The following is a 27,944-nucleotide window of genomic DNA, read 5'->3' on the forward strand; positions in this document are numbered from 1 at the left end:
CAAGGCTGCACAGCCAGGCCCCAGTGACAAAATCTTGAAGGGTCCCTAGGTAAAGAACCACTGATGCAATAGTTTGTGATGGGCAAGCCAAGGCTGTTGCATGAAGATAATTGAGCAGTTCATGGGGACTCAGGATCTGGATTCTCTTGCCAGCTGTGGCACTGACTCACTCTTTAACCTTTGGTAATGCACTTCACCCCTTTGTGCCTCAGTTTCTGCATCTGTAAAATGGGCTTAATTATACTGATTTACCTCCTGGGGTGTTGAGTAGATACATCATCAAAGTTTGCGAAGCACAGTGTGTTTGAGAGATTAGAATGAGGGGTTTTCTAGAAAGGAGCTTCATAATAATTTTATTTTTTCCTCTATAGAAATCCCCCCAGAATGAATCATGTCAGGCCCCTTGCTAGTTTGGAAAGCTTTTGCTTCCCCGTAAGCCCTGTGAAACTGCTGTCTTTTTGTTAAATGAAGCTAGATTAAAAATTAGAACATTTATTATAGGCTGAGAACCATTTTTCATCCCACGCTAAATGCCCATGAAAGATGCTTTGGCCTCAGCTGGCGTTTCTGAGCCTCACGATGCTGGTTATGTGCCCCACCATTGAGTGACATCGGTTGGATGGAAGCCCAGTACTGGAGAACAGAAACTCACTTCCACCCTGCTTTAAATATGGCTTTAACAACCAGGTGAACTTGGCAGTTTAATATTTAAAGAGGCTCTTTAATGTTTAAACAAGGTGGATTTTTTTCGGGATCACCATTGAGCACACGTGAAAGGAGGATGGAAAAGGGCTGAGGGTGATGGCGCAGATTGAAGTGGCTGCGGGGTGCTACTTTTTAGCAGTACAGGGACCTTCCTTCTACACAGTATTCTGAAATACGAAAATCTACCCCAAAACTTCCAAGACAGGTTACAAAATTTCCAGCCAGCTGCTGCTTTCTGGAGGCACCCTCGATGCTCACTGGTTCCCTGGGTATTCCCAGAGGAGGGTGCTGGCAGTAGGCCTTGTGATACCTAGGACAAAAGGGCAGACAGGACTCCAAGCAATGTGTCTACACTCAGTTCGGGAATTTCCCATCCAGCAGCGAATCTGCGGTGCTCCTGGGTGTGGTTTCTGCCAGTCAGCTTTCCTCAGTAAAATCCTCCTGTGTCCTCTTCGGTAGCTCTCTGCCACTGACACAGAGCCTGACAACCTCCCCCTTAGCTAGCTACAGTCTCTCTCCTTATTGCCCATGGAAGGTCACAAGCCCAAGTGCTGCTGGCCCTGTACGGTTCTGGGTGATCCTGCTCCAGTTTGTCTTTTGTGGCTGAGTCTTCCCTAGCCCAGTGCCTTCCTGCAACCTTGTGCCCGGAGCTCCAAACACACCGTGTCTTCCTCCTCTCTCCCCTCTCCAGGAGCAACCTGCATGTTCCCACTCAGCCTGCAGCAATCGGCACTTCCTCAGCCTCAGGCCAGTATTGTAATGGGGCCGTGCTCTCCAAAACTCAAGGGGGTCAGCTGTGTTCCTCAAAGAACACAGTGTATTAGCTATAATGAGCACTAGGCCCAGAGGCGCCATCTTTATGTTGCTGGGGGTGCTCGGCCCCTGTTTTGCCTTAGGCTCCATCCTCACCTCAGGCTTGCCTCTTCTCCAGCACCACCCGCACATGGCTAAACAGCTGATCTGCAGGAGGCTCCAGCACAGAGGGGAGGAGCTGCTGGCGTGTGGGGGGGGGGGTGCTCCAACCCTGGTACACCCACAGTCAGTGCCTGTGGCTAGGTAGGCCTGTGTGTGCAGTCAGACACACTCTTAGTTGCAGTCCTTAGGGGGGGCTGCACATTTGGGCCACAATAGCCCAAACACTTCTGGAAGGGGTGTGGCAGTCAGGCTGGGCTGTAGGTTGGAGCAGAAGCTCAGGCAGGGGGTGGAGGGGGGCAGCTCTTTGGTGGTTTGATGAAGAGGCACACAGAGGAGCGGGGCAGCTGGTGGAACTCTTGTGGTACTGTGGGTAGGGCTGCAAGTTTGTTCCAGGTGGACTGAAGTCACAGTGTGATTTTCTGAAGGGCTCGTGATGCTTTGTCCTGATTTTCTCAGACGGAGGTGGGTGGTGCCAGCGTGTGCAGCAGGAGGAGTGGGGAAAGCGGACCAGCCAGCCCGCCCCAGCTCCCCAGGAGGGCAGCGCCTGCGGGGTGGGAGCTGGCATGCAATCCTGCACCCCGCTTGCCCTGCAAGGCCGCTCCTGTTTGCTGGTCCAAGCCCACTCCTGCCCCACCCCACCAACTGCACCAGGCAGGAGTGGTCTTGTGGGGCTAGCAGGGAGGAGGTGGTGGCTGGGGGGCAGTGCCCCTTTGCAGGGGTCCCCCCACTTCTGCCACACCCATGGCCACGGTGACTTATTTCTGATCAAGAAAAACAGCGTTAGATCAGCCCTCGGGGGCTTAGCCAGGGGCGGAGCTGTGGGGGACACTGGGCGGGGGCTCTGGGCAGTAAGGGGGGAGGGGTGCTAATAAGTGGGCGGGGCGCTGGGTAGTAGGCGGGGCTTGGCGGCGCAGTGGGCGGGGCGCTGGCGGCGCGGCGATTGAAGGGCGGCTGTGTGCCGGGGACCGCCAGAGCTGCCTCCTGCGCTATGGATCCGGCCCGGCTGCGCCGCGGCGCGGCGTGACGGTGAGTGCGGCCGGCTCCCAGCCCCTGCGGCGGCCCTCGCTCTCTGCCGGTTGCCCGGCCCCGCCCGGCTCCCAGCATCCCGCCGGCCCGGAGCTGCGGGTCCCTGTGTCTGCCCTGGCGGGGCGGGGGCGCTGCACGCTTCGAGCCGGGCGCCCCTTTCCTGCGCGGGGGCCGGGCCGCTGCCGCCCCGGCTGGGAAGCTGGACCGCTCCTCCGCACCCCCCGCTGCGGGACCAGCGGCTCCAGCCCCCGGCTCTCCCCGGGGGCGGCTCCGGGCCGGCCTGCCCTGTGCGCGGGGCTCTGGACAGCGCCACCAAACCTGGGAGCCGAGCGGGGGAGAATCTCGTCTCGGCCCGACTCGTGCGGGGGAGAGCGCCGCGCTCTGGAGCGCCCTGGGCTCCCCTCCAGCTCAGCTGCTCTTCGGGTAACAGGCGCTGGGGCGAAGCGTCTGCAACCTCTGGGGGGCCCAGCCAGCGGGGGAGTGAGGAAACTTCCCTCCCTGCTCCGCTGGGGGGCCCTCACTGCAGCTCTGCTGCTGCTGCTCAGCCTGGGCTCTCCCTTAGCTGAGCTAATGGTCCCAAACCTGGGCCCTGTCCCCCTTTCCCCTCCACCCCTGCCATGTGGGACCCCCGCGGGATGCCAGAGCACCTAAATCCCAAAGGGCGCCAAGGCTTCCTGGTCCGGTGCTGTTCCAGCCCCATAGCGATGGGCCGGGGGGAGCTGTCCTGTGATGTGGCGCTCGTTGAGACTGTCCTCGCTTGAGGCAACTGGGACTTGATTTCTGCCCTTTATGCACTCCAGCCTTCACAGTGAGGCCGTGTCTAAGCCAGAGTAGCTTCGAGGAAAATCCCTGCTGCATCAGTTGCAAGGTGGCAGCCTTGGGGGCAAGGCTCCATCCATGGTATAACTGATGCTGACAAGAGCACCGGAGGCTTGTCTGCACCAAGGCTCCACTGCTGCAGCTGAACAGGCAGCAGCCTGCGGGGGGGATTTGGCTTCTGTGAAGTTACCTGGTGCAGGCACTACCTGTGTGAGTAGGAGAGTGGGTGCGCGCCGGTGAGAACGGCTCAGGGAAGGGACTTGGGGGTGGCATGAATGAGCTGTGAAAAATATCAGTCTTGCTGGTGGTGGGGGGGGCGGTAGTTGAAAAATGATCTTGGGAGCCTCATGGGGGAAGGGGGAGGAATGTAGCTATTGGTATGGTGATGAGTAACTGACAAGCTTGAAAACTCTTCTGTCTTGCAGTAAATCGCTTTGTGCTGTAAAACCCGTGTGTGTGGGAAGACGAAGCGCTTGCCTTCTATTTCTGGTTCTCACAGCTAACTTCTCTTGCCTTCTGATTGTTCTAAAAGCTTGAAACCCACGTTTTCCCCATTAGCAGTCTTATCTTTTCAAAGTTTCTTCCCTTGGCTTGAATGTAGAGCTAATGTTGGCATATCTGCTTGAGCCTGATGCAGGCTGAACCTCTCTAATCCAGTACCCTCAGGACCTGACCCCCTGTGGTCTGGCAAATTCTCTCCTCCGGCACCGGTCAATATTGTCTCGCACATTACTAACGCTTCTTACTGGGCTCTTAGCAGACATTTGGTGGGTAGATTACAACTAAGAAACAGCACAGAACACCGAGAGCCAGGCCTGGCGGCTGTAAACAAACTTTATGGAACCATGGGAAACTTGGATACACCCCTGATAAGTGGTTGTCCAGCAAACTAAAATAATGCCAGATTATGGCTGTTGCTGGACAAGACTTCTGAATTAAAGAGGTTCAACCTGTACTAAACTTTTCTGCATAGGTGGTTCTTCTCTGCTCAGCAGCATGGTATTGTAGTGTACTGAGCAACATGATGATTGCCTTTCGTAGTTTTTTTTTTTTCTTTTAAACTCCTCTCTCCAGGGACAAACTGCGTGGGTTGTTCAGAAAAGTGTCTTGTTTTTTTTGGGGTTCTTGCTTGAAAAGATCTGTTTAAAAGGCCATTTTGTACAACCCACACAAAACTAGAGCTTAGCATTCCATTTACTGAATTCCATGCTTAAATGCAAGGCACGCTTCCTCAATATTGCCTTCTCTGCTGTGAAAACCAGAGTGTAATCTGTACATAAAACAAAGGCCCTTTGAACACGGCCACAGCTCCATTGGATGTCCCTGAAAATGAGGCCCCAGGTATTTCTAACCACAAAGAGTGGCCCCCAACTAGGTACTGTACATTCATTGGTACACTGTAGTTGGCTCAGCTCCTGTCTGCACCTTAGTGCAGGGCTGAACCAGGCTTGGCTGTTCTCTGGGTTGACACTGACAGTTTTCACACAACACTACAACTGGAAGGGACCTCCAAAGGTCATTGAGTCCAGCCCCCTGCCCTCACAGCAGGACCAAGCACCATCTGGATCATCCCTGGTAGACATCTATTTAACCTCCTCTTAAATATCTCCTGTGAGGGAAATTCCTCAATCTCCCTAGGCAATTTATTCCAATATTTGACCACCCTGACAGGAAGTTTTTCCTAATGTCCAACCTAAACCTCTCTTGCTGGTTTAAGACCATTGCTTTTTGTCCTGTCCTCAGAGCTTAAGAAGAACAATTTTTCTCCCTCCTCCGTGTAACACTACATTTAGGTAGTTGTAAACTGCTATCATGTCCCCTCTCAGCCTTCTCTTTTCTAAACTAAACAAGCCCAGTTCTTTCAGTCTTTCCTCATCGCTCATGTTCTCTAGAACTTGAATTGTTCTTGTTGCTCTTCTCTGGACCTTCTCCAGTTTCTCCGCATCCCTCTTGAAAAGTGGTACCAAAACTGGACACAGTACTCCAATGGAGGCCTAATTAGCGCGGAGTAGAGCAGAAGAATGACTTCCCAGGTCTTGCTCCCAACACTCCTGTTAGTGCATCCCTGAATCTTGTTTGCACTGTTGACTCCTATTTAGCTTGTGGTCCACTATGACCCCTAGATCCTTTTCTTCAGTACTCCTTCCCAGATGGTTACTTCCCATTCTGTATGTGTGACACTGATTATTCCTTCCCAAGGTGGGTACTTTGCATTTGTCCTAATTAAACTTCATCCTGTTTACCTCAGACCATTTCTCCAGTTTGTCCAGATCCTTTTGAATTCTGACCCTGTCGTTCAAAGCAGTTGCAACCCCTCCCAGCTCTAGGGATTGATGTTTTGGTTCCCTAATGCACATTGCACTCATGTCTTGCCCGCCACTGAGAACATCTGTGTGTCTCTCAGATTGTTTGAAGACAGGCCCATGGTGAGCCTTGTCCAATGCTCTGATTCGGTCCTTTCACCTTTGCGAACAGGAGGTACTGGTCTAACAGCCCTGGGGTGCAATACCTCAGTGCACCTACGCATCCTGTCAGTTCCTCTCTGAACCCCACTACACCAGGACTCAGTGGCTGTGTCTACACTTGCATTCCTCTTTGGAAAGAGGCATGCAAATGAGGGAAATTGAGAATGCAAATGAGGTACAGATTTACATATCTGGCACCTCATTTGCATGTTTTTATTTTGAAATGGTTTCTTTTCAAAAGAAGAAAACCAGCATAGGCACTGTTCTTTTGAAAGTAAACCCCATCTTCGAAAGAGCAGTGTCTACGCTGGTTTTCTCCTTTTGAAAGAAGCTATTTTGAAATAAGAACACGCAAATAAGATGCCAGATATGTAAATATGCACCTCATTTGCATTTTTGATTTCCCTCATTAGCATGCCTCTTTTGAAAGGGGAATGCAAGTGTAGACACAGCCAGTGTTTGAAGCCAATTAGCTGTACACCCCATGTCACTCAGCCATGTGCTGTTTGGCCTGTGATCAACTTTGTCTTGGTTCATCTGCTAACATGTCTAGTGCTTTTCCGCCCCCGGAAGCCTGCTGCCAGCTGGCCTGAGCCTGGCGGGGCGGTGCGGGGGGGCCATCTGGGGAGTTGAGTACTGAGCTCCATAAGGAACACTGCGCTGTGTAACTGTGGATCCAGGCACCTAGCACCAGTGGACTTGAATCAGAACAGCAAGTGGTGCTGGGAAAAGATTAAGAATGGGAACGGGCATGCCTTCCAGTAAAGCCCGGGGCAAGAAAAGTAGGTTGAGCCCTGAGTTAAAACGTGTCCATTCTCTGAGCCAGACCTGAATCGCTGCCCTTTCCTTCAGCTTCTTGAGCCTAGTGGCCACTTGCAATGCAGCGGTGGGTCTGGTGGCTTTTGAAGTGGGTGCATGAGAGAAAAGAAAAGCCAGTGTGGGAGATTCCCAAGATGTTGCTGGGATCTGCCTGGGAAATCGCAGGATCCAGATGCACTGTGGAAATGGCAGACAACCAGTTTCCCAGGCCGAGCAGAAGGCTCTCATTCTGAGAGAGCTTTCTTTGCAGCTTTGGATTGGGTATCGTTACAGCCTTACACGCAGCTCCCCCCTCCGGAAATCTTTTCTTGGGTTGTCATTAACACAGCTGCTCCTCTTCTGATCAGAGAATGGTTAAAGCTTCACAGGTGGGTGGAGGTGGTAGCATCTCTTGTTCTGCTAGTTTCTACCACTCCACTTGGGTAAAATAACTTTCATTGCATCACGTGAGCTTCCAATGGATAGGTGGGAGATTGATAGTGTTACTAAGGCTGTGTCTACACGTGCCCCAAACTTCGAAATGGCCATGCAAATGGCCATTTCGAAGTTTACTAATGAAGCGCTGAAATGCACATTCAGCGCTTCATCAGCATGCGGGCGGCAGCGGCGCTTCGAAATTGACAAGCCTTGCCGCCGCGCGGCGCGTCCAGACGGGGCTCCTTTTCGAAAGCACGCCACCTACTTCGAAGTCCCCTTATTCCCGTGAGCTCATGGGAATAAGGGGACTTCGAAGAAGGTGGCGTCCTTTCGAAAAGGAGCCCCGTCTGGACGCGCCGCGCGGCGGCAAGGCTTGTCAATTTCGAAGCGCCGCTGCCGCCCGCATGCTAATGAAGCGCTGAATATGCATTTCAGCGCTTCATTAGTAAACTTCGAAATGGCCATTTGCATGGCCATTTTGAAGTTTGGGGCACGTGTAGACGTAGCCTAAGGCACCTTACTTCTCTCTGTAGCGGCTGTAATGCTCAGTCGGCACAGAGGCAGGTAGACAGGATCCAGAGTGGTAGAATGGTTAGTGACTCTGAGATCCAGGCAAAAGAGAAGCTGGAAAACCCTATTGTTTGCCCTTGAGAGGTAGAAGAGGGATTCTGATGAAATGCTCTTGTTTTGAGATGGGGGGCTGAGGCTCTCTTTTGGAGGAGAGTACAGATTCAGGCAGCAGGTTCCAGAATCTCCAAATGCTTCCAGATCACCATGAAGGGGAGACTTGAGAGGCACCAGCTGGTTCATATCCTAGAATTGGAAGGGACCTTGAGAGGTCACTGAGTCCAGTACCCTGCCTTCCCTGCAAGACCCATCACCATCCTGATAAGGCTGTGGCATGACTCTTTAAAAGATCTAACCTGCCCCAAACGCTCTAAGGGCCTCCTTAAGGATTGAACTCTCAACCCCAGGTTTATGAGGCCTGTGCTCTAACCACTGAGCTCTTCTCTAATTTCTATAAAAGCGTTAACCAGGGCAGCATTACTGTTGCTGTTTTCCCAGCTTTCCATTAGTTTCCCAGGCAGTCCCTGCTTTTGCATGAATGGGGCAAAGAAAACGAGAGCCCTTCTTTCTGCAAAACACCACGGTTTTTGTTATTGTAACTGTGCCTCTGGGTTGATACTGCAGCTGGTCATTGTACGTCTAATCCAGGAGGTTCCAGAAAAAGTCAGACTAGTCATGCTCTTCCTGTTGATTGCTCGACTGTTCTGTTCTCAACAATGTTACTCCAACTGCAAGCCAAATGGCTACTGAACAATGTCAGGGAACCATTCCAAGCGTACTTTTGCCTCTCGGAAACACCCTGGAAAGCCCACCCACAGATAAGTGATTTGGGAACACAACCCCTATTGAGTTTTCGGCGTATGGATGCTGGTTCCTATGGAATTCTCATCCTTGGTTTCCATACATGGAGCTACGCTCTGTAAAACTCTCTCTTAGACAAAGATAAAAGAAAATCAAATAAAAATTGTCAGCTGGCTGTTAACATTTCATTTAGAATCAGACATAGAGGCTGTTCCCCCTCTGTCTGTACTGCAAAGGGTGCAGAATAGTTCTAACCGGAACAGCATGCTGCTCTGTGAGTAACAGCAGCCCCGGGGCAATAGCTTGCCTTTCCGAGCATAGGTTGCTGCTTTCCCTGCTGCTTATTCACATTCCTGCTCATTATAGACACCTTTTTCTTGTTCAAACGGCTGCAGGCAAGTATAATTGCTGCGTTAGTTAACCCACAACAGCAGCTTGGTAACAAACCTCTCCAGCTTTGCTCCACCATAGTCTTTGTTTGACTCACAGCTAGGATTTGTGTAATCTGGGGATGACTTCATGAGCCATGGCAAAAGCGGGTAAGCAGGTCACCTAGAATCACTGTAGAGGTGGATAGTCCATTTCCCTCACAGTCATGGATCTGGGGGGAAGACAGCTGGTGGGCACTTCACTGGGCTGTTCTCAGCACAGCTAGGCCTGTACCCAGGTGATCTGCTAAAGCTTGCGCTGCTAGCAAGTGGTATCCATTGGTTAATGTATTCCTGGAGATGAGCCAGTGGGAGGCATGTGAGTTCTGCAATAGCTCTTGCACACTTGGGAAATCCACTGCTGGAAAATTCCCTGTGGAGCTCTGCTGTACCTGTGGTCTTAATAACGTGCCCTTTCAATGCACCTTCATGAGGACGTCTGCTATCATGGCTTTCTGAACCCTAAACTGGGCCCCGTGAGGCAGGTTAGGTCTCTGTGGGATGATCTCCTGACGTTTTTTTCACTGGGAGCGGTGCTATCAGCCAGGTAGGTCGGGGGGGCAGTGTCTGGACCGTTGTCAGACCGCAGAAGGATGGAAAAGTCTCCTTCTGGCTGAACTTCTTCAAACCTACAGCAAGCCACCACGGCTGCAGAACAGCTCTAGCCCACTAGTTTGCGGCCATGCGCTCTGCCTGCCCTCGCAGATTCCTTCAGCGAATGTAGTCCGAGGTAGGGAAGATGTCTCTGACGCAGCATGAAGCCTGTCAGCTGCTCATCTCTGACTTGGGTGGTCAACGGGCATAGTCTGCTGCTTCATCCTGCTTCCTCTGAGCTCTCATGAGTCCTGCTTGGAAGCTGTGTGAAAGCTGATCAGCCAGAATTCCTAGCGCTTTTCTGGAAAAAGAAATCGTGCGTGCACCTTTCCCCTGGGAATGATGGGAGTTCTCCAGGATGTCTTGGCTTTGCTATTTTCTCCCTCAGCCCTTCTTGGCTCCTAGACCTTTCAAACTTGCTCTCAAGCCACGGTTGCTGGCAACTGGGGAATAGCTACCCAGGGCGTAGTGGGGGTAGCAGTTCTCTGTACTGTGCTCTACCATGCCAAGTGTGGACAAGGCACCGAACAGCATGGCTATTGGTCCTGCCATGAGGGCAGGGGGCTGGACTCGATGGCCTCTCGAGGTCCCTTCCAGTCCTACTCTTCTATGGCTACTGTTCTGCTACCTTGTTGGACCTCATGTTGGGGCTATTCAGTTGGTTCAGGTTAGCAGTGTCTCTCTTCTTTAGCATGGGTACAGATCAGGTTTGATTGCTCTAGACTGCTGCCTTCTCCCTGTGAACCACACATAGGTGTGTGGGTTTAACTGTCCCATGTAGTGGTACCTACACCACTTCACAGAGAGAAAATGAGTGTGCTCTACAGCCATGGCTGCGAGCCAGCTGGCCTTCCCCTAAAGCTGTAGAGGCACCTGCATGAAGCTCCAGAGGTCCCAGCTATGAGGGCAGTTATACCTGTAGGCCTCTTTACCCCGAAGGGGGCATGGATTTCAAAGATGGAGATTGCTCCAGTGAGTGCTACCTGGATCACAGCTCTGGCTGCAGGATTTTTCCACTGTTAGCATTTACTCAGGAGCTCCCTGCATAGGCCAAGTATCTCCGTTACATAATCAAATTACAGCCTTCTGTTACAAGGGGCCCTGTAGTCCCTTTGGCTCAGGAACCTGTTACGCGATATCAGCCTAGCTTCCTGGGTGCTCACTTGTTTGCTTTCTGCTGGTGTCGGCTGCTCTGGTGACAGAGTCTCCCCGTGCTACTGAGCCTGCCTCTGATTGATTTAGCTGCTGCTGCTGCTGCTCTGTGATCCGTTAGGCCCAGAACCTGTCGTATGGACTTATCTAAGGGTCTCTCTGGCTGAACGAGACCTCCTTGCTGCCAGCTAACTCTAAACTTCATCCAGGTACTCAAACTTTTCAAAGCTTCTGAACCGACAGTGCTGGGCGTCTTTACATCCTCCCCGGTTTGTCCCTGCCCTGATACTGAGCTTACCCTACAAGAGGGTCAAAGTGGCTTTCTTGCAGAAATCTCCCCGAAGCTGGTGAGCGTAATGCAGCTTAAGGCCTTTTAGCTCAGTATCACCTTCGATCCTTGGTTTAGAGCAGGGATTAGTTCTGTGTCCTAATGGCTGAGTTCAATCCCGAGCGACCGTGCGGTCAGTGTCTGCTCAGAACTGGGCTTTGCATGGAGTCTTGGACCAGAGCCTGTCTTCTGTATTGGTAGCCTTCTGAGACGCTTGTGTTAATAGCAGAGGAAGGACTCGAGACAGCCAAGTGATGAGCTGTCTCTAAGGGGTTGTGTATTCTCTTGGGTTGCTGGTTCCTGACATGTGTTAGAGGGTTAAACCACCAGGGAAGCAGGTGGCAGGGGAATTCTCATGGGAGCAGCAAGCTGTGGCTTGGATAAAGGAAGTGCTGAGATCTGTACATTTGTAACAGAGGCTGCTACTTTCCTTCGTGCTGTGGAAAGCAAAGGGTGTTGTAGTTGCGGTGTGATTCTTCGTTAAGTGGTGAGCAGTCCCTAAGTGCTTGGTCTTCTTTTGGCTTCTGTTTTCAGCTGGGCTCAGAGGTATTTTAAATCCCCCATGCCGGACAAGGAGCTGCAGGTATAACCGTTCCAGCTCTGTGGATTCTGTGTGGTGGTACAAGACGCTGATAGAAGACGGACGGATAGGATGTTGGAATTCAGGCGTGGTGAGTCGTGTAAGGGTTAGGGTATGGGCAAGCCACTCTTTGACTTAGCAATCTGTCTCCTGGGCTGAATTTGTGCAGTTGTTGTTGTTGTTGTGAGTTGCCTCCGAGCTCTAAGTGGGATTGACTCAAAGCAGAAGAGTGCACTGTTTACATGGGAGACAGCATGGCCTACTGCAGTGGTTCCCAACCTGGGGTCTGCAGACCCCTGGGATCCTCAAGGCCATTGCAGGAGGTTGGCGGGTGGGGAATAAAAGCTAGAATGATCATAGACGGGAAGATTTAAATAAATTGCAAAGTTAGAATCAATTATTTTAAATAAAATTAAAAATTCGATTTGTAAATATCTTCCAAAAGTTTTGTTAATTGCCGTCTGACAGTCTATGCTGTTTACTTTTTCATTAATGAAGTGCACGTAGCAGGTAGAATCAGCTTCGGTGGGGCGCGGGGCGATTTTGGAGCCACACTAGTGAAAAGGTTGGGACCCACTGGCCTAGTGGATATAGCATTACAAGGGGACCTGAGTTCTTTACCTGACTGCTGCTGGCCTGGTGGGTGACCACTGGCAAATAACATCACCCTGTGTGCCTCAGTTTCCCGATCTGTACAATGGGGGTAATGCTACTGACCACCTTTTGTACAGCACTTCGCTCTCTAGTGATGAAAAGTGCAAAATATAGGACGATGCTTTTTGGAGTTGGAGTGTTGGGCCTTAACATCTAAAAGCCGCTCTTCCCGTCCCGTTGCAGGTGTGCGGTAAAAATGGTGCAGAAGTACCAGTCCCCTGTTCGAGTCTACAAGTACCCCTTTGAGCTCGTCATGGCGGTGAGTGGCCTTGCACTTTTCCTACAGCTGCACTCTTGACAGCAGCTTCTGTTTATCTGGTGGCTGAGCAGGGTGCCTAACCTACGGCCTAAGGGCTGTACAGGGCCCACCAGAGCATTTCATAATGCCTGTGTCCTGCTCCACCACAGACTACTAATGGCCAATTCATTAGAGCTTTCTCACGATATGTAATTTTAGTTTACACTGGTGTGTACACAGACTGTACTGTATGTGTGAACTCAGCTGAACTTAATTGATGGGTGAAAGAAATTTTAAGTCTTGTTTTGGGGGGGGAAAAACCAAAAAACCACAAAAACCACAGAATCTGTTTGCTTGGCTCACACAAGGTCGTGCTTGGACTTCTGTGACCCTCATGTGTAATAAGACAGGGCACTGCTGATGTTTAGTGGAACTTCCTTAAGGCTTAGTTCAGGGCACAGACTCCTGCCATTGCTATCTTCTCTGTTCACTGCTGTACCCCAGCAATCATCCGAATCTGCTTCCGTCCAAAGTATTTTAATCTAGTAAAATTAGTTCATTGGTGTATTATTTGCCCATGGGCAAGAGAACAGAGTTAGCAGGGGGTGTGTGGAGGGGCGGGGAACATGCCATCTGTGCTGGCTAGATTTTTACCCTGTCTGCTTCCCTGAAGGTATGTACATGTGTGGGTCACTGAGCAGCCATTTGTAAGGTGGAGCTGCAGCCTTTCTGGCTGATTCTTTGAGCCAGTGAGGCTGGTGTTAAAGGCCAGCCAGGCCTGCGAAAGGGCAACCTGCCAGCTGGGTTTGGTTAAGCCCTGTTTTAAGGCACTATCTTTGGACACCCCCCCCCAACCTCCACAAATACCATCTGTCTTAGAAACAGCTCCCGTTGTGAGGGGAATATGTTTAATCCAGTGGCCCTGAGCCAGCTGAATGGGTTTCTCGGATCCTTATCAATCTGAGGTGAGGTCCGTGTGTGGGTCGGAGATTGTCGGTAAGTGTAATTTAGAGCTGGGGGTGGGGAGAGAGAACGCTCTGACCGATCTCCTATGGAGTGAGCTGAACAGCCCTTGAGCAGAGTTGCGCCGTGCTCTGGGAGACTTCGGGGAGCAGTCGGGGGGCTCCTGAGCCCGGACACGTGCCTGTGGGTTCATCTTGTTCAGTGACACTGCAGCTGCCTGAGGAGTCTGAGCCTTTCAGGGCTGGAACGTCCTCTGTACAGTCCATGTCCCCCTCCTAGTGCACGAGGACGCTGGCTTCTCCTAATGGCTGATGGACGGTGGATAAAGAGCGGGGATGAATGGGTTGGAGTGTGTTTCATGGATGGAGGATTTGGGCCCCATTCACGAGAATGGTCTGGAGCTCTAGAGTCCTACAGGCCCTGTTGCTAGTGCTGGATTCCCCTGGTGCCTCTCCTAACGTACAGCTGGTCTGGGGCCTGGCTTTCTGAAACAGCTTCTCCCCCTGCCTCTTGTCGCAACTGGCCAGCAGGCTCTTGGAGTTGGCTCGTAAATTTTGTGAACGCCCAATTAAGGAAGTGGTGCTTTCTGAGCTGAGAGGAATTCAGGTCCCCGGAGGCTCCTTCGCAATCAGCCTCGGGCGAAAGGCAAAGTGTAAGGCCCTCCTTCGTTGAGGGTTGGCCCAATTTGCTTTCTGTCCATTACTAATTCATGAACCCAACTGCCAAGGCCATGTGTGCTGTGGCAATTGGTAAGATGCATCCTAGTTTTAAGGAAGCGCGTGGCTTGTTCTGGTTGGAGATTTCTGTGTCTTCCCCTCTGTGCTGGCTCTGTGTAGCTCCCTTTAAAACAGGAGCGGGGAACCCTTTTGGGGATCAGGGAGCCACTGACCCTCTGAAAAATCGGTTGAGGGAGACATCAGTGAGCAGCAAAAATCCACCCACCCAGCCCCGCTCACTGTCATGATCCCTGACTGAAGAACAAAAAAGAAGACACCCTCTCAGTCCCCTCGCACGCCAGCCCTAGAGCCTAAGGGTGCCAGGGCTAGTACATCTTGTGGGCATCTCTTGGGTGGGGCCAAAATGTGGGGTTCTGTGTGGAAGGGGCCTGCAGGAAGTGAGCTTGGGACGTGGGGTCTGGGCAGGAGACTGCAGGAGTGAGACGCAGGTGGGGGCGTCTGGTGGGGATGAAGCAGGAATGGGCTGTGGGTGGGGGGGCGGTCTGCAGGAATGGACTGGGGGATGGGGTCGGGGGGGGAGTCTGGGGGGTGTGGTAGGGCTCGCAGGTGCAGGGTCTGGGGGGAAGGAAGGGGGCAGGAGCAGGGTGAGGTAGGAAGGGTTGAGGGGGTCAGGGGCTGGGCAATGGAGGGGTGCAGCTCACGGCTCTGCACCCTGCTGCCTTGCTCGCAGGCACTGCTCTCTGCTGCTCTGACTGTCCGGAAATCCAGCCAGCCTTGAAGGGCACCGGTGCTCTGCAGAACCCCTGGGCTGGGCCCTGCCCTGCTTTGCCTGGCTGTGGCCCGCGAGGTCAGGGCTCCACACCCTCCTCCCCTTGTCGGCCAGATGCTGGGCAGGGAAGCCTGGAGCCTTGGGGGCTGGATCCGGACAAGCTGTGGTCCGGATCCATATGGCAGGCCAGGGGTTCCCTGCCGCTGGGTTAGAACATGGCTGCGGCGTTCGTTATGTGCCCAGTCGTATGTGTGCTTCACAGTACGCCCCTCGGTCTAACTCGGAATTGCCCTGAGGCCAGAGGCTTGTCAATAGTTGCCTGCTAATGCAGGGTGGCTGCCCCGGAGGAAGCCTTGGTCAGCATGTTAGCAGAGCCCCTGGAGGCCAGGCTTGAGGGGCTGATTTCTGAGTGGTTTTCTTCTGTTGGCTTTTCCTATCGGGAGACATTGGCCGGGACGGAACTGCTAGCTTGCTGGGTTTGGCGCCTTCAGGAACTAAAAGGGACAATTAGTCCTTTGAGTTTAATTAACTAAGCCTGGCGGCCTCTCTGCCAAGGTATCAGCTGCATTTTAAGATGGGGGTAGGGGAGGCAGGACTGAGACACACACAGATGCTGTTTCTTGTCCAAGCTCCCATGGCCAGTGTGAGGCCTTGCTTACAACAGGGGGCCTGGCAGAGCCAGGAGGGGAACCTGGGTCTGAGGCCCGGTGCTGGCACTGTCAGGAATAATGAGGAGTTAGTCAGAAGGCCGAAGCCACAAAGCTGCTGGAGATGCTGCCGTGTGAACCTGGTGCCAGTGCCTCAGTCACAGGGCGGTCGTGACTACCCTCCGAGGTGGATTTTAAAAGCAGCGCTCCATTAGCGTGGGAGGCTGGCAGCGTTGTGCACAGATGTGACAGGCTAAGCTGTCAGCTGGCGGCACTTACACAGGGGAGAGTGGGAGTAGAACGAACCGCGCCAGCTCCGCGGCAAAGGACTTTGCCCTGTCACTTCTGCTCATGCTTAACCTGTCGCTCCAAACCAGACTCTCACTCCCCTGCCTCAGTTTTCCCCCTGTGAAATGGGGATGGTGGTGGTGGTACTTTGTCAGCTTGAGACTGGGCAGTGGGGACCGCACTCGGCACAATGGATGTGCTGCTGGAAACGGGGCCCGAAGACTCGACTGGAGCAAAGATAAAGGGAAGGATTTGGCTTTGGTTTGTGATTCCTCGGTGCTGGTGCGTAGTATGTGTAGCAGTTTTATATGGGCCTCGGGTCAGGTTTTAAGGGGCGTACATGTTGGTGTGTCAAGAGATTTTCTTTAAATGCTTCTGTGTGATGCCTTCTGTGATCTCTGATGTTGCAAGGTCGGTCTGGCCCTCCCTGGGACACAGCTCGCTTATCTGTGCCACACCTGGCCCACGGCACATCATAAGACAGGCTTAAGAGCTTATCGTCTAATTAGGTAACGCCAAGGGTGGGATGGAGAAGGGCTATAACAGGCCTGGGTGGCGATGACTGACTGGCAAGTGTCGTCGTGTTACTTTCACAGGCTTGTCAAGAGAACGACAGGGTCAGTGCAGCCACCCGTGGGCTCGTCCGAATACAACCATGGCTTGTATTGTCTGTATGACAAGCCACGCTGCGAGGGTATGTAGGTCACTTGCAGGCCTCTATTTACGAAGTATACTGGGCTGCAGCAGCAAGCGTCTCCAGCTGGTTAAAAGTGGAAGTCTGGGCTTCCATCGCAGACGGGCCGAATCAGAAGCGTAATGGAAAGGTCAATGTTACAGGCGGCTCTGCTTCTGCAGCCTCTGTTTCCAAGCCGAGATCCCAGAGGCAGGAGAGTATTTCGCGCTGCAGCTAGGCGAGCAATCACGTCCTTAGAATGCTGTGAGTAATGGGAGAGCGGTGGGAGCTCGGCCAGAGCGCCAAGGGCAGCGTCTCCATAACGGGGGCGGCGTCGGAGGAGTTGGCCTGCAGGTGTACGCTGCCCACCCCGCCCTTGGATGTTCTGCGGCTGACACGCTGCTCTGAGGCTCCTCAGGCGCTGCCCTGACGTAGACGGTGGCGCAGTTTGCAGAGCATGTCTGCAATGGTATTTCTGGCTGAGGCTAGCCTGGAGTCTCTGACGTAAGCAAGAGGTGGACACGAGGGTTTCGGAATAACTGTCCCTGCACACTGATGGGAGCTGAGCAACACGTGCGCAGCCCATGATCTTGCCTAGTAAGATCAGTGCAATACCATAAACCCTCGATAGCTAACGGACTAATGGGGACAGGATTTCCATTAAACCCGAAAGCTCATTAAACACAAGGGCTTACTGCCCACCCCTGCCCCCGACTCACTGGAATTGCCACTGGAGCCTGCTAATGTGGCTGGAGCTGCCTGGAGCAGAGGCACCAGAGCCCCCCACGTGCTCCTCCTCCTGCCTGCATACACGCCCCACCGCTAGGGGGAGGAGCACGGGGCGACTCCAGCTCCCACGGACCAGGCCATGGTGGAGGGCTTGGCAGCCGCAAGCAACAGTTCCAGGAAGTCGCCTTACCTTTTTTTTTGTGGGGGAAGGGGGGTTTAGGGTTTTATGGGCGCTGATTAAGTGGACTTTGGGAACAGTGGTGGGGGTGGGGGGAGTGGTGCTAAATCGGGGTCTTAAAATCGAGGGTTTACTGTACTTAGAAGTGGGTGTTACTAGGGGAAACCAAGTCTTGTGTTTAATGACGCAATTGGAAATCTAGGAACTGCCTTCTGAGTGTGGCCCGATGCAGTGTCCCTGCTCACGTCTTCTGTCCTTGAGTGGAGTAAATTTTTGTTACGTGCCCCAAAGCTTGTGCAGCTGTGCACCACCAGCAGAAACACATGCTGTGGACGCTCAGCTAATCAGCTGGACCGCACCAGAATCTCTCCTGGGCGGCAGCCTACGTGCTCAGCTTACAGGGAACACTGGATAAATGGGATGTTTCTCTGGATGGCTGCGTCCAACAATGGTCCGTGCCAGATACTTGGAGGGAGGTGATATTTCCCCTCTTCCCGCGCTCGAGCTTGCCCCATTAGTTCCTGGCTTATCCTTAATGTCACCAGCAAAAGCTTAATGGGTCTTGAAGTACTTCCCAGAGCCCACAGCCATCCCGCTGTCCTGTCACGTGCTACAATGTGAACTGATGGCTTGGGGCCATTTACTGGGTGGCACCGCCACAGCACGAATGGTACAACATCTTCATGGCCAGGGTGGTCTCACTGGACAGGCACCAAGTGCCAGCACTGCTTAGACACGCTGCCGTGGCATCTCCAGTTTCTGTTCCTTTTCTGCTGTGTCCCTCAGTTATAAAGCCAAGGGAGCGTGAGCAGTCATCCATCTGCTGCTCTGATGCATTCCTCTTTAGCTGGTGGTGTGGGCCAGCTCCCACCTCGTGAATGGGAAGTGCTTGATAAATGTGCTTTGCTTCGGAGAACAAACCGGCGCTGCTATTTGATTCATCCCGAGCTCTGCCAAACAGCTGCTGGTTGCATTTGTTCACTCCGGACTTGGATATGGATATTTTTGGGAACCAAAACCCCTCTGTAACTGCCTTGTGTTATTGGTGCTAAGCAATGTTCCCTCTAATCTTTTTCCATCCCCATGCTGAACATTTGTTACGTGCCAAGGAATGTGCACTGCCAGTAGAAACAAAACCGACTGGTGGATGCTCTGCCGATCAGCGGGGCGGCCTTTGAATCTCTCTTGTGCAGCTGCACAAGTGCCCAGTTTACAGGGAACACTGATGCTAAGCATATGGTGCAGAAGCCTCTTGTAGGGGTAGAAGTATTTCACTTGAATAGTTGGGAGGCACTGACCTCAGAGCTACAGTCCTTGGGGGAGAATCTGCCCCAGAATTCACAAGACAAGCAAGCGGTCACGTAGCACTTGAAAGGCTAAGAAAATTGTTTATTAGATGATGAGCTTTCATGGGGCAGACCCCCTTCTTCAGCTCTGGAATAGTGCTGAAAATGAACTGGCGTGACAAATATATAACACAGAGAAAATACAGAAATAAATGGGAACTGGCAAATCTGCTGGGGCAGAGAAGGGTAGGGACAAAATTACTTACTGGATGTATGTATTGAGTTAAGTGACTTGCCTAAGATCACTACAACTGAAGACGGGGAAGCTGGCTTTGTTATGCGTAAGGTAATTGCGATCTCCTGTTAAGGCCTTAGAATTCTCGTGAGCTTTTCCTTTCGTTGAGGGAGTCCGTATTTGTTCCCCTCCTTCAGTCCCATCCTCTCTTCTTGCTAGCAGCCATATCACTGTGTGCTGGGATGATGTGGCCTCCTCAAGCTGACAGGGTCATGGTAGGCTGGCACCTGGCTGGGAGAGGGCTAAGGAGCTCCAGCAGGGGCGCTTGGTGGTTTTTGTCTCCAGTGACTCTTGTTCTGTTGGCTGTACTGGTTCAATCCTCCAGCATGGTGCCATGGGGACAGTGCTTTATTGTGTTCCAGTAGTGCCTAAAAAGCTGCACTCGGTACACTGGGTGTAACGAGGACCTGGTCCCTGCCTGGGACAACTTGCTTCACGAGACAAAACTGAGGATGCTGGGAGCTTGTGGGTGTGACATATGGTGGGCCGGGTCACTCTTGTAGTAGGTGTGTACGTCTGTTCCCCAGTGTCCAGGCCAAACTCCAGTGTGGGTTATGTCCAGCCCAGCTGCATTCACGCTGCAGCGTCTGGCCGTGATTGGTTGAAACGGCCCAGTCCACTGCAAGGCATGTGCCCGTCTAGGATGAAACTCTTGTGGTAGGGCTGGTCTGCTCTGCTCCTCTCTTCTCCCCAGGGGCCCTGCTTTTGCCCTGTGCTGGCCTCTTACCTTCCTTCTCGGGCATATCTGGCTTTCCCAAAGCAGGATATGATATGTGTCCAAGGATCAATCATTCCCAAGCAGAGCATGGCCTCTCACCCCACCCTTGAAGGGTTGTTTGCAGCGTCCAATGTATCCTAGTGATGGCTTCTTTTTTTTCCCACCCCCCACCTGTACAGTGCCCTCTGGGGATACACCAGGTTGCATACAAAATAAAACTGTAACATGCATTATTGGAGCCTACAGTTAATTGACAAACAGCTCTCCTGTCTGACCCTGCATTGCTTCACCCTAGTCTTTGCACTGCTTTGCAGTCAGGCTGGCTGCCACCTTTCTCTTGTAAGACCTGCAGGCTGTCAGCTTGTCTCCTTGCTGGAGGATTCTGTACATCTGTGAGCCCCAGAACTTTCCAGCCCAGTCCTCTGTCTTTTTATTCACATGCAGGATCCCCTCTGCTGTTTGTTTCACTCTGTGGATTTCTGCAGTCCGTCTTTGTGCATCTGGCGTTGCACATACGCAAATGGCCAGACGGGGGAGATGGGTATTGGTTACCTTAGGAGTGGTTGATAACTTTTGATGAGGGACCACTCCAAGTATTTGGAAAGTGGTCAAGGGCTGCACTCTCCCATGATATTAACGGAGGAGGGTCAGGGATGGAAGCTGGATGCAGAAGGGAGCTTGGTGGGGCGGGGGGTAAGAGATTAGGGTGCAGGAGGGGAAGGAAGCAGTTGTGAGCTGGTGCAGGGGACTGGAGTACAGGGTCTGGGAGTGGGTAGGTGTGAAGGAGGAGGGGCAGAGGGTTTGGGTTGTGCGGGGGAAGAGGCAGGCCCTGGCCAGGAGATTTACCTGGGCAACCCCGGCCAGCAGCCCAGCTGATTTTGTAGGCAAAAGGTGCTTTGCCCAGCCGGGGGTTCCTTTCTGTCTGAAGGGAACCTCTCCATGGGACCTGCCTTGATTCCAAGACCGGCTCTGGTGGGAAGGGGGGAGAGACCTTTCTCATGCTGCCCTTCAGTGACCTATTATGTGATACCCATCCCAGGGGATACCTGTACAACCAGAGGTGCACCTCCCACGCTTTCCCATGTCCTCTGCCTGTTGGGATCCTTAGCCCCCAGCCTGCTCCCTTGGTAGGTTTGTAGTCAGATCTCAAGCAAACGAAGGCGACTGCTGCAGCAGAGTAGTGACTGGAAGGGTGTTTCCTGTCGGATGGGAGTTGGGGCAGGTGGGTGACTTCTGAGGTTAGTGGCATCCAGCGGAGATGATGTGATAACCATCTGGAGCTGACTGGCTCCGCCCACACGGCGTTCACAGCCCTGGAGTGCGGTGGAGCTCGGGAGCCTAGTCTCTGAGCAAATACCTTTGCTTCAGCTCAGGCCCCGAAGCCTCTTGCCCAGCTCCACATCTGCTTTGTGTATTTTTGGAGGTGGCATTTGCCCTGGTGGAGTCCTGCCTCCTCTGCAATTTACACCAGAAAACATGGGTGGGGTGTTACCTGGGGGCAGGCAAAGACCAGGTTCTCCTATGATGAATACAATGGAGACATTTTATTACATGGGCGGGAGACATACACAGCCCTTGTCCTTCTCCTAAGTTACCCCATAGAGCCAGAGCTGCCCTGTGTCACCAGTCAGGCTCTCCTGAAGTGCTGGCTGGCCAAAGCAGACACTGAGGGAACTGCTGGCTGAAGTCCACTCTTGTAGGGCCCTGTCCTGTGCTGGACACGACATTCGAATCCTAGACCTATAGTTTTAGAAGGTGCCGCAAGAGTCATCTGGTCTGACCCGCTGCAGGGTTTGTTGTGCCTACACCGTGCAGGACCAATGACTTTCCAGCCTCCTTTTGAAAACCTCAGTGAAAGCGCTTTCACCACCTCCCTAGCCAGTCTGTTCCGCAAGGCGGGGTCACGGCTTTCCTGAGTCAGTCTACAAGCTCCCTTGCCCCCACCGGCCGGACGTGGCTACGGAAGAACAATGCAGCGCCCCTCGTCTCCTGGGCTGGTAATGGTGCTTTGGCGCTCTTCAGCTCCACGCTCGCGGTCATCCTTCCCCTCCCCTCCGAGGCTCCTCCCCCCGGGGGAGTGTGTTGTGCGAGAACACAACCTTTGAAAGATCCTGGTAACTCGCACGAGGTGCATGGGACGAGACACACCCCCCCCTTGTGTTTTGACGTGGTGTCAGCTGGTGCTGTTAGTTGGCCCTAAGATGAGACTTCCTGATGCAGGTGGCTTTTACGTGCTTGCGAGACCCCTAAGTGGGTTCCGTGCTCAGTGTGTTGTCCTCCATTTTCTCCCATCTTGATATGCGTGCTTGGGCCTTGTTCTAACACAGCACCTCTCCTCCATGCCACTGGCTCCAGAAAGCTTCACCAGGAGCGCCACGTACCCTCAGAACTGCTCAGGAGCAGGATTCGGCCACCGGGAGCAGGCACAGTTCCCCTGAGCCCATCCACTAGTTCTCTGCTGCAAATGGTGGGCGTGTGATTCTTCAGCATGGCTCTGAGGCAGCGTAGGCAGAGAACTAGCATGAAGGCTGGTGCCTACCCTCTCTTCGCCCAGCCTACTGAAGGCTCCGTCTTCTAGCATGCGAGATCCAATGAGTCACTGCCACAATACTCTAACGGGGAATTCATGAAGTCTCTCTGTAACCTCAGAGAAGTGACTGGCACACAGAGCTTCTGTCCTGGGAACGGTTATGCAACACCGGGCTGACTTTACTGTATAATCCCCTTCAGTTTCCCTTCGGGAGCCAAGAGGATAATGTTCCCGTCGAGGCTATTCTCGTACGAGGCTGGATAACCTAGTTCTGAGCGCTGCAGGAAGCACTCGGGACGCGGCAGGTTCTGGGCTGAAACGTCAGCCCGTCTGCGGCTGAGTTGCGCTGACGAGGTGTTTTAGTTCTTGCTGTGATTTGGTGTGTGGGTGTCTGTGCTGTTGCGGGCAGAAATATCCACGCCTGGTCTCCTGCAGCACATCTGTTGTGTAATCTGCTTCAAGGTCGCTTATCTGAAGGGCTAGGGAGGGACACCGGAGGAGATGTGCTCCAGGCACCTGATCTTTGCACGCGCTCCTGTTCCGTGGAGCGTGCAGGAGTGGTTTGTCTGCTCCCTTATCCCGCAGCAAGGGGACAGGGGTGGGGGGTTGTATTAGGTCACGTACACCTTTTATCCCCTGCAAGGGCTGGGTGGAGGAGATGGAGGGAGGGGGAGAGGCTACTTGGGGCTCTCATTCAGAGGGATCATGAGGTTTATAGAGGGTATGACTCCCTTTAGCTGGGAGAAATGGCCTTTGGGTGGCATCTTCTCTCCCAGTTCCCCAAGGGTGTCCCAGTGTAACCAGCGTTCACATGGCCGAAGTAGCAGCAGCGGTGGCTGGAGCTCTGCAGTGAGAATTAAGCCACTGCTTCCAGCAAAGATCCCGGCCCTGCCGAGGGAGAGTGTGGGCAACACAAGAGAGCAGCACTCTCGGGATGCCCCCGCCCACCTGCTTTTTCTCCCGTCCCAGGCTGCCTCCCCCACCGCCCGACGCACCTGTGGGAATGAAGAGGGCATTCCATCAAAGAGGCGCCGTCACTTTAAGCGGTTGGAAAAACCAAACCGGCGCTGAGCCGGTGACCTGTATGGCGGCTTGGAGCTCATCATTTTAGAGGGAGTCAGTTGAGTGATACTTCACCTTGCGTGGAGCTCTGGCAGGGCCTAGCTGCTGCATCCTGGCTGCTCTGCCAGCTCCTGAAGGCGTGAAGTAACGTGAGCCCGTTTCGTTTTGCTTAGCGGCCCAGGGGCGAGGCAGTGTTGCTTTCAGGCTCTCCTGAGGTTGTACGTTCCGCGGTGCCGCAGGGGCAGAGTTTTTTCACGCTCCTTCTTGGGGAGTGTCAAAGCCAAGACGGTGTTTTTCTTAGGCTGGAGCAGGGCCAGATTAACTTTTGTGGGCCTTTCTGGGAGCCATGGAGTGCACTGTGGGCTGGTGAGTCCCCAGAGTGAGGGGCCAGCCGGGCAAAGCAAGGGCAGTCCTGCTCCACCCAGCCCATTACGAGTGCACTTGTTGCAAACTAGCCGTTGCCAGCTGCACAATGGTCTGCGTGGCCCTGTGCCGCCAGCACACCCCCAGCCCCATCCTGCATCTCTGCCACCCCACACACGAACACACCTGATTCCCTATGGACTCACTATGCCCAGCACACCCCACACTGAGCCCCTTTGCCCAACACACCCAGATCTTCCTGTCCACTTCAGAGACCCACCCCTCCAGCCCCGGCTTTCCAGCTGCACTTAGCGGCCCTCCAGGAGGCAGCTGTGGCTGCTGAGCAGAGCTGCTGCTGCAGCGGGGTTGGTCCCAGAGCGGGGAATCCCTCTGGCCTTCAGGAGTGGCACAGTCAGCCAGGCCTATGCCTGCTTCAGCAGGTCTCCCTGCCCCACTGTCCTGCCCCCCAAGTGGCTGAGACAGGCCAGGCTTTGTACCTGTCCCAGGTAGCTCAGGGCCAGGGAGATAGGTGGGAGGGTGGAGAGGGTGCACTGGGCTCTGGCCAGCAGAGCGAAGCCAGAGGGTGGAAAGGAGCCTTTGGCTGGCCACTGGGCAGGCTGAGAGGAGCAAGGGTGGGTGGCCGTGGGCAAGGGAGGAGCCACTGGGCTGGCAGGGTTTCTGAGCACAGTGCAAGCAGAGAGGGACAGGGCCCCTTCTGAGCATGGGCCTGGCTCTGTGGCACTGCTGACACCAGTGTGACCCCAGCTCCAGGTGTGAGCAAAGCTCATTTTCACAAAGCCTAAAGATCAAGTCAAATTCGGTCTAAACAATGACTCTTCAGCGGGGCGGGAATGGGGCTGTTGCTACGAAAGCCACACCGAAGTTGCTTCCTTAGTTTGAGTGCGGCTCTGATGCCAGGAGGGGGCATAATCCACTACAGCTCTGTCTTCCCCTGCCCGACGCGGGAGGAGGTTACTCCAGTAGCTCCAAGCTTACAGACAGCACCCGCTCAGGCTGTGCTGCTGCTGCTAAGTCACTGCTTCCTGTCGGAAGGCACCACACAGCCCCCATGGAGTTGCTAAGATAACAGCCCAAACACACATCTAACTAAGCTTTGGCTCCTGGGTTGAGGAAGGATCCCTCTTCTACAGGTCAGCCGCAAGCTCTGGGCTAGTCATAGAATCACAGAGCTGGAAGGGACCTCAGGAGGTCGAGTCCAGCCCCCTGCCCCAAGCAGGATCAACCCCAACCAAGTCATCCCAGCCATGACTCTGCCAAGGCAGCACTTAAAAGCCTCCAGGGATGGAGAATCCACCACCTCTCTAGGCAACGTATTCCAGTGCTTCGCCACCCTCCCAGGGAAGTAGTTTTTTCTAATATCCAACCTACACCTCTCCCTCTGTAACTTCAGGCCATTGCTCCTTGTTCTGCCATCTCTCACCACTGAGAACAGTTGCTCTCCATCCTCTTTAGAGCTCCCCTTCAGGAAGTTGAAGGCTGCTATTAAATCACCCCTGAGTCTTCTCTTCTGCAAACTAAACAAGCCCAGATCCCTCGGCCTCTCCTCATAGGTCTTGTGCTCCAGCCCCTTGATCATTTTTGTTGCCCTCTGCTGAACCTGCTCCAGCACATCCACCTCCTTTCTATACTGGTGGGCCCAAAACTGGACACAGGACTCCAGATGTGGCCTCGCCCATGCTGAACAAAGAGGAAGAACCACCTCTCTAGATCTGCTTGAAATGCTAATATTTAGAGCCTGACAAGAACGCTCAATATACAGTCGGTCGCTGCAGCAGCAGCCTCTGGGTCAGGGGAGGGGCCATGGACAGCTGTGCCACAGCGTGCTGGGTGCATCCCTAAACCACTACGGACGGCCTGGGCTGCCCGCTTGTCCTTTCAGCACTGGAGAGAGACCCAGGGCTGTGCTGCAAAGCCAATGTAAGGCGGGAGCCTGAGCTTTTCCGCAGCAGCGAAGCCCACCAGCCCGCTTCTCCTCCGATAGGCAGCAATTGCAGCTGCCAAGGGGGACAGGAGAAGGAGTTTGGCCCTCAACCAGCGGCTGCCGCTTCTTCCTGTTCCTCCATCGAATGTACAGTGCAGAACGGGAACCAGCCCAGCAAACGACCCCGCTCGGGACTTCATGTTACCAGCCAAGGGTCTAGAACAAGTTAACTGGCCTGTGCTTGCCCCTGCTGCAGTGATCCTTCCCTGAGCGTGTTTCTCCCAGGAACAAGCCCCTTGGCATCAGGGCCGAGTGCCTCGCTAGTCCTGGGCCTGCACAGTTCCTTTCAGGGCTGCTGGCGCAGAATCAAATGCATATAAATTCAGTCCTCCTGCCTCCGCCCCTCTCCTTCCAGAGTGACACACCTGGGACAAATGCTGAGCAAAGCGCCTCTCCATCACAGCTTGGCTCGCCTCCAGCCGGAACCTGCCAGCGCTCCAGGCTGCCATCCGGGCCCCGCGCTGTGAAACGGCCACTGGTGTTCCCTGGAAGCTGAGCACTTGGGTGCCTGCCCAGGAGAGAGTCGGCTGCTGCCCAGCTGATTAGCAGAGCCCCACCGCCACCCACAGTTGGGATCGTGTGTTTCTGTTGGTGGTGAACAGCCGCACATGCCTCGGTGCACTTCACAAAATTTATTCTGCCCACGGATGGAAAAAAACACGGAACGCTGGCTGCCACCTCCAGCTACTCTCCCTTTTCAGGGCTGACTTACTACAGATCAGGAGAAGAATCCCTGAGCTGCTGATCTGGACAGCTGCAGCAGCCGCCTTGGCAATGCCGGCCTCTGAATACGCCCAATTAGCCGAGTAGGTAATCTCACGTCACAGTTAGCTGAAGGCGCTTTCTCTATGCTGCACCTGGACCCGCTACCCCTGACAGATGTCTACAGTGGTTGCCAAGTCCGGCCTAAGGTACTAGAACTGCAACAGAACCAGTGTGGACTTGCCGGTGGCCGTCAGCGTTCTAAGCAGCGGAGGTTTGAGCTGAGCTGAGCAGGGGTAGACAACTACGTGCTTAGGTTCTGTGGCTGGCGGGAGTCCTGCCCAGCACTGCTGTCAGCAGAGCTGCAGCTAGCGGCAGCAGCGGTAGTGGGAAATACAAGCAAATGTAACAGCAGGGGATGAAGAATGAAGGGTTTTTGTGACACTAGCGAGGGGGGGAGGCTGGTGTACTCAGGAGAATTAAACTCACTTCCTTTGCACGTCTGTGAGTAAAGTGCTCGAGAAATGTGGGGCTGGAATGGACCTTGGGAGGCCACCTAGTCTGCCCCTTTCCCCTTGCTGAGGCAGGGCTGTGTACACATTAACCTGACAGGTGTTTGTCCGACCTGTTCTAAAACCCCCCCAGTGGTGGGGCTTCTGTGCTTTCCCTTGGAAGCGGTGACGAAGTGCGCAGGGGGGTGAGGATTTTAGTCCCCTGGGTAGGTTGCATGTGTTTCCTGATGCCCTTTCATAACCCTGTGTGGTTGCCTCAGTTTCCCTAAGCAGCACATCAGTGCATCGTGGTAATGGGAGGTTCGGTGTGATGGCTTCTCCCTTGTGGGTAATGGGAGTTCCTGCTCCCTGTAACCTCGGCCACCAGGCATCACCTTTCTTCCCCAGGAAACAAGGCAAAGGAGGGAGGAAGGGCCTGTCTGGTTTGAATTGCAACTGGGCAGTTGGGAGGCAGGCAGTCTCGTCTGGCTGGAGAGGGACAAAGGAAGCCCAGGGACCCCCTCCCTCCACTGGGTCCCCTCTCCCTATAGTGCATTGTACTGATGGCTTCTGATTTCTGTGCTGACAAGTCTGTTCTACGCTGTGTCCCCGTTGAGTAATAAACCTTCTGTTCTCCCTGCTGAATGAGAGTCACATCTGACTGCAGGAGGAGCGCAGGGCCTGGTGATCCCCACACTCCGTGACAGACCCCTATTTCGGAGCACAGCTATTACACTGAGGTTAGAGAAAAACTCATGTCTCCCTTGCTGCAGGTTAAGCCAATAACTACTTCTCCTGTCTTCTGTGGACACAGAGAACAGTTGATCTCTCTCCTCTATATGACAGCCCTTGCCATGTCTCAGGACTGTGACCAGGTCTCCCATCAGTCGTCTTTCCTCAAGACCAAACAAACCCAGATTTTAATCCTTCCTCAAAGCTCGGGCTGGTTAAACATTTAATCATTTCTGTTGCTGGTCTCTGGTCTCTCCCAGACCTGTCCACATCCAGCTGGACTCAATACTCCAGCTGTGACCTCACCAGGGCCAAGTGAAGTGGGACAGTT

The 27,944-nt window shown here is 53.6% G+C and overlaps 1 protein-coding gene across 5 annotated transcripts in view; it reads left to right on the forward strand.

Moving 5' to 3' along the window:
* The first annotated feature begins 2,553 nt into the window (after positions 1-2,553).
* Positions 2,554-27,944, forward strand: part of SEC14L5 (SEC14 like lipid binding 5) — a 56,533-nt gene continuing 31,142 nt past the window's right edge. For 3 of the 5 annotated variants that reach the window (XM_075010679.1, XM_075010674.1, XM_075010678.1), the window contains exons 1-3: positions 2,557-2,646; positions 11,571-11,707; positions 12,454-12,529. In XM_075010679.1, the coding sequence (XP_074866780.1) occupies positions 12,467-12,529 (63 nt within the window). In that variant the 5' untranslated portion in view covers positions 2,557-2,646; positions 11,571-11,707; positions 12,454-12,466. Of the gene's footprint in view, positions 2,647-10,890; positions 10,918-11,570; positions 11,708-12,453; positions 12,530-27,944 lie in introns of those variants that run through there. The other 2 variants (XM_075010675.1, XM_075010676.1) reach the window with 2 other exon arrangements.

This window comes from Carettochelys insculpta, chromosome 16 (assembly GCF_033958435.1).
Source record: "Carettochelys insculpta isolate YL-2023 chromosome 16, ASM3395843v1, whole genome shotgun sequence".
Lineage (NCBI taxonomy): Eukaryota > Metazoa > Chordata > Testudines > Carettochelyidae > Carettochelys > Carettochelys insculpta.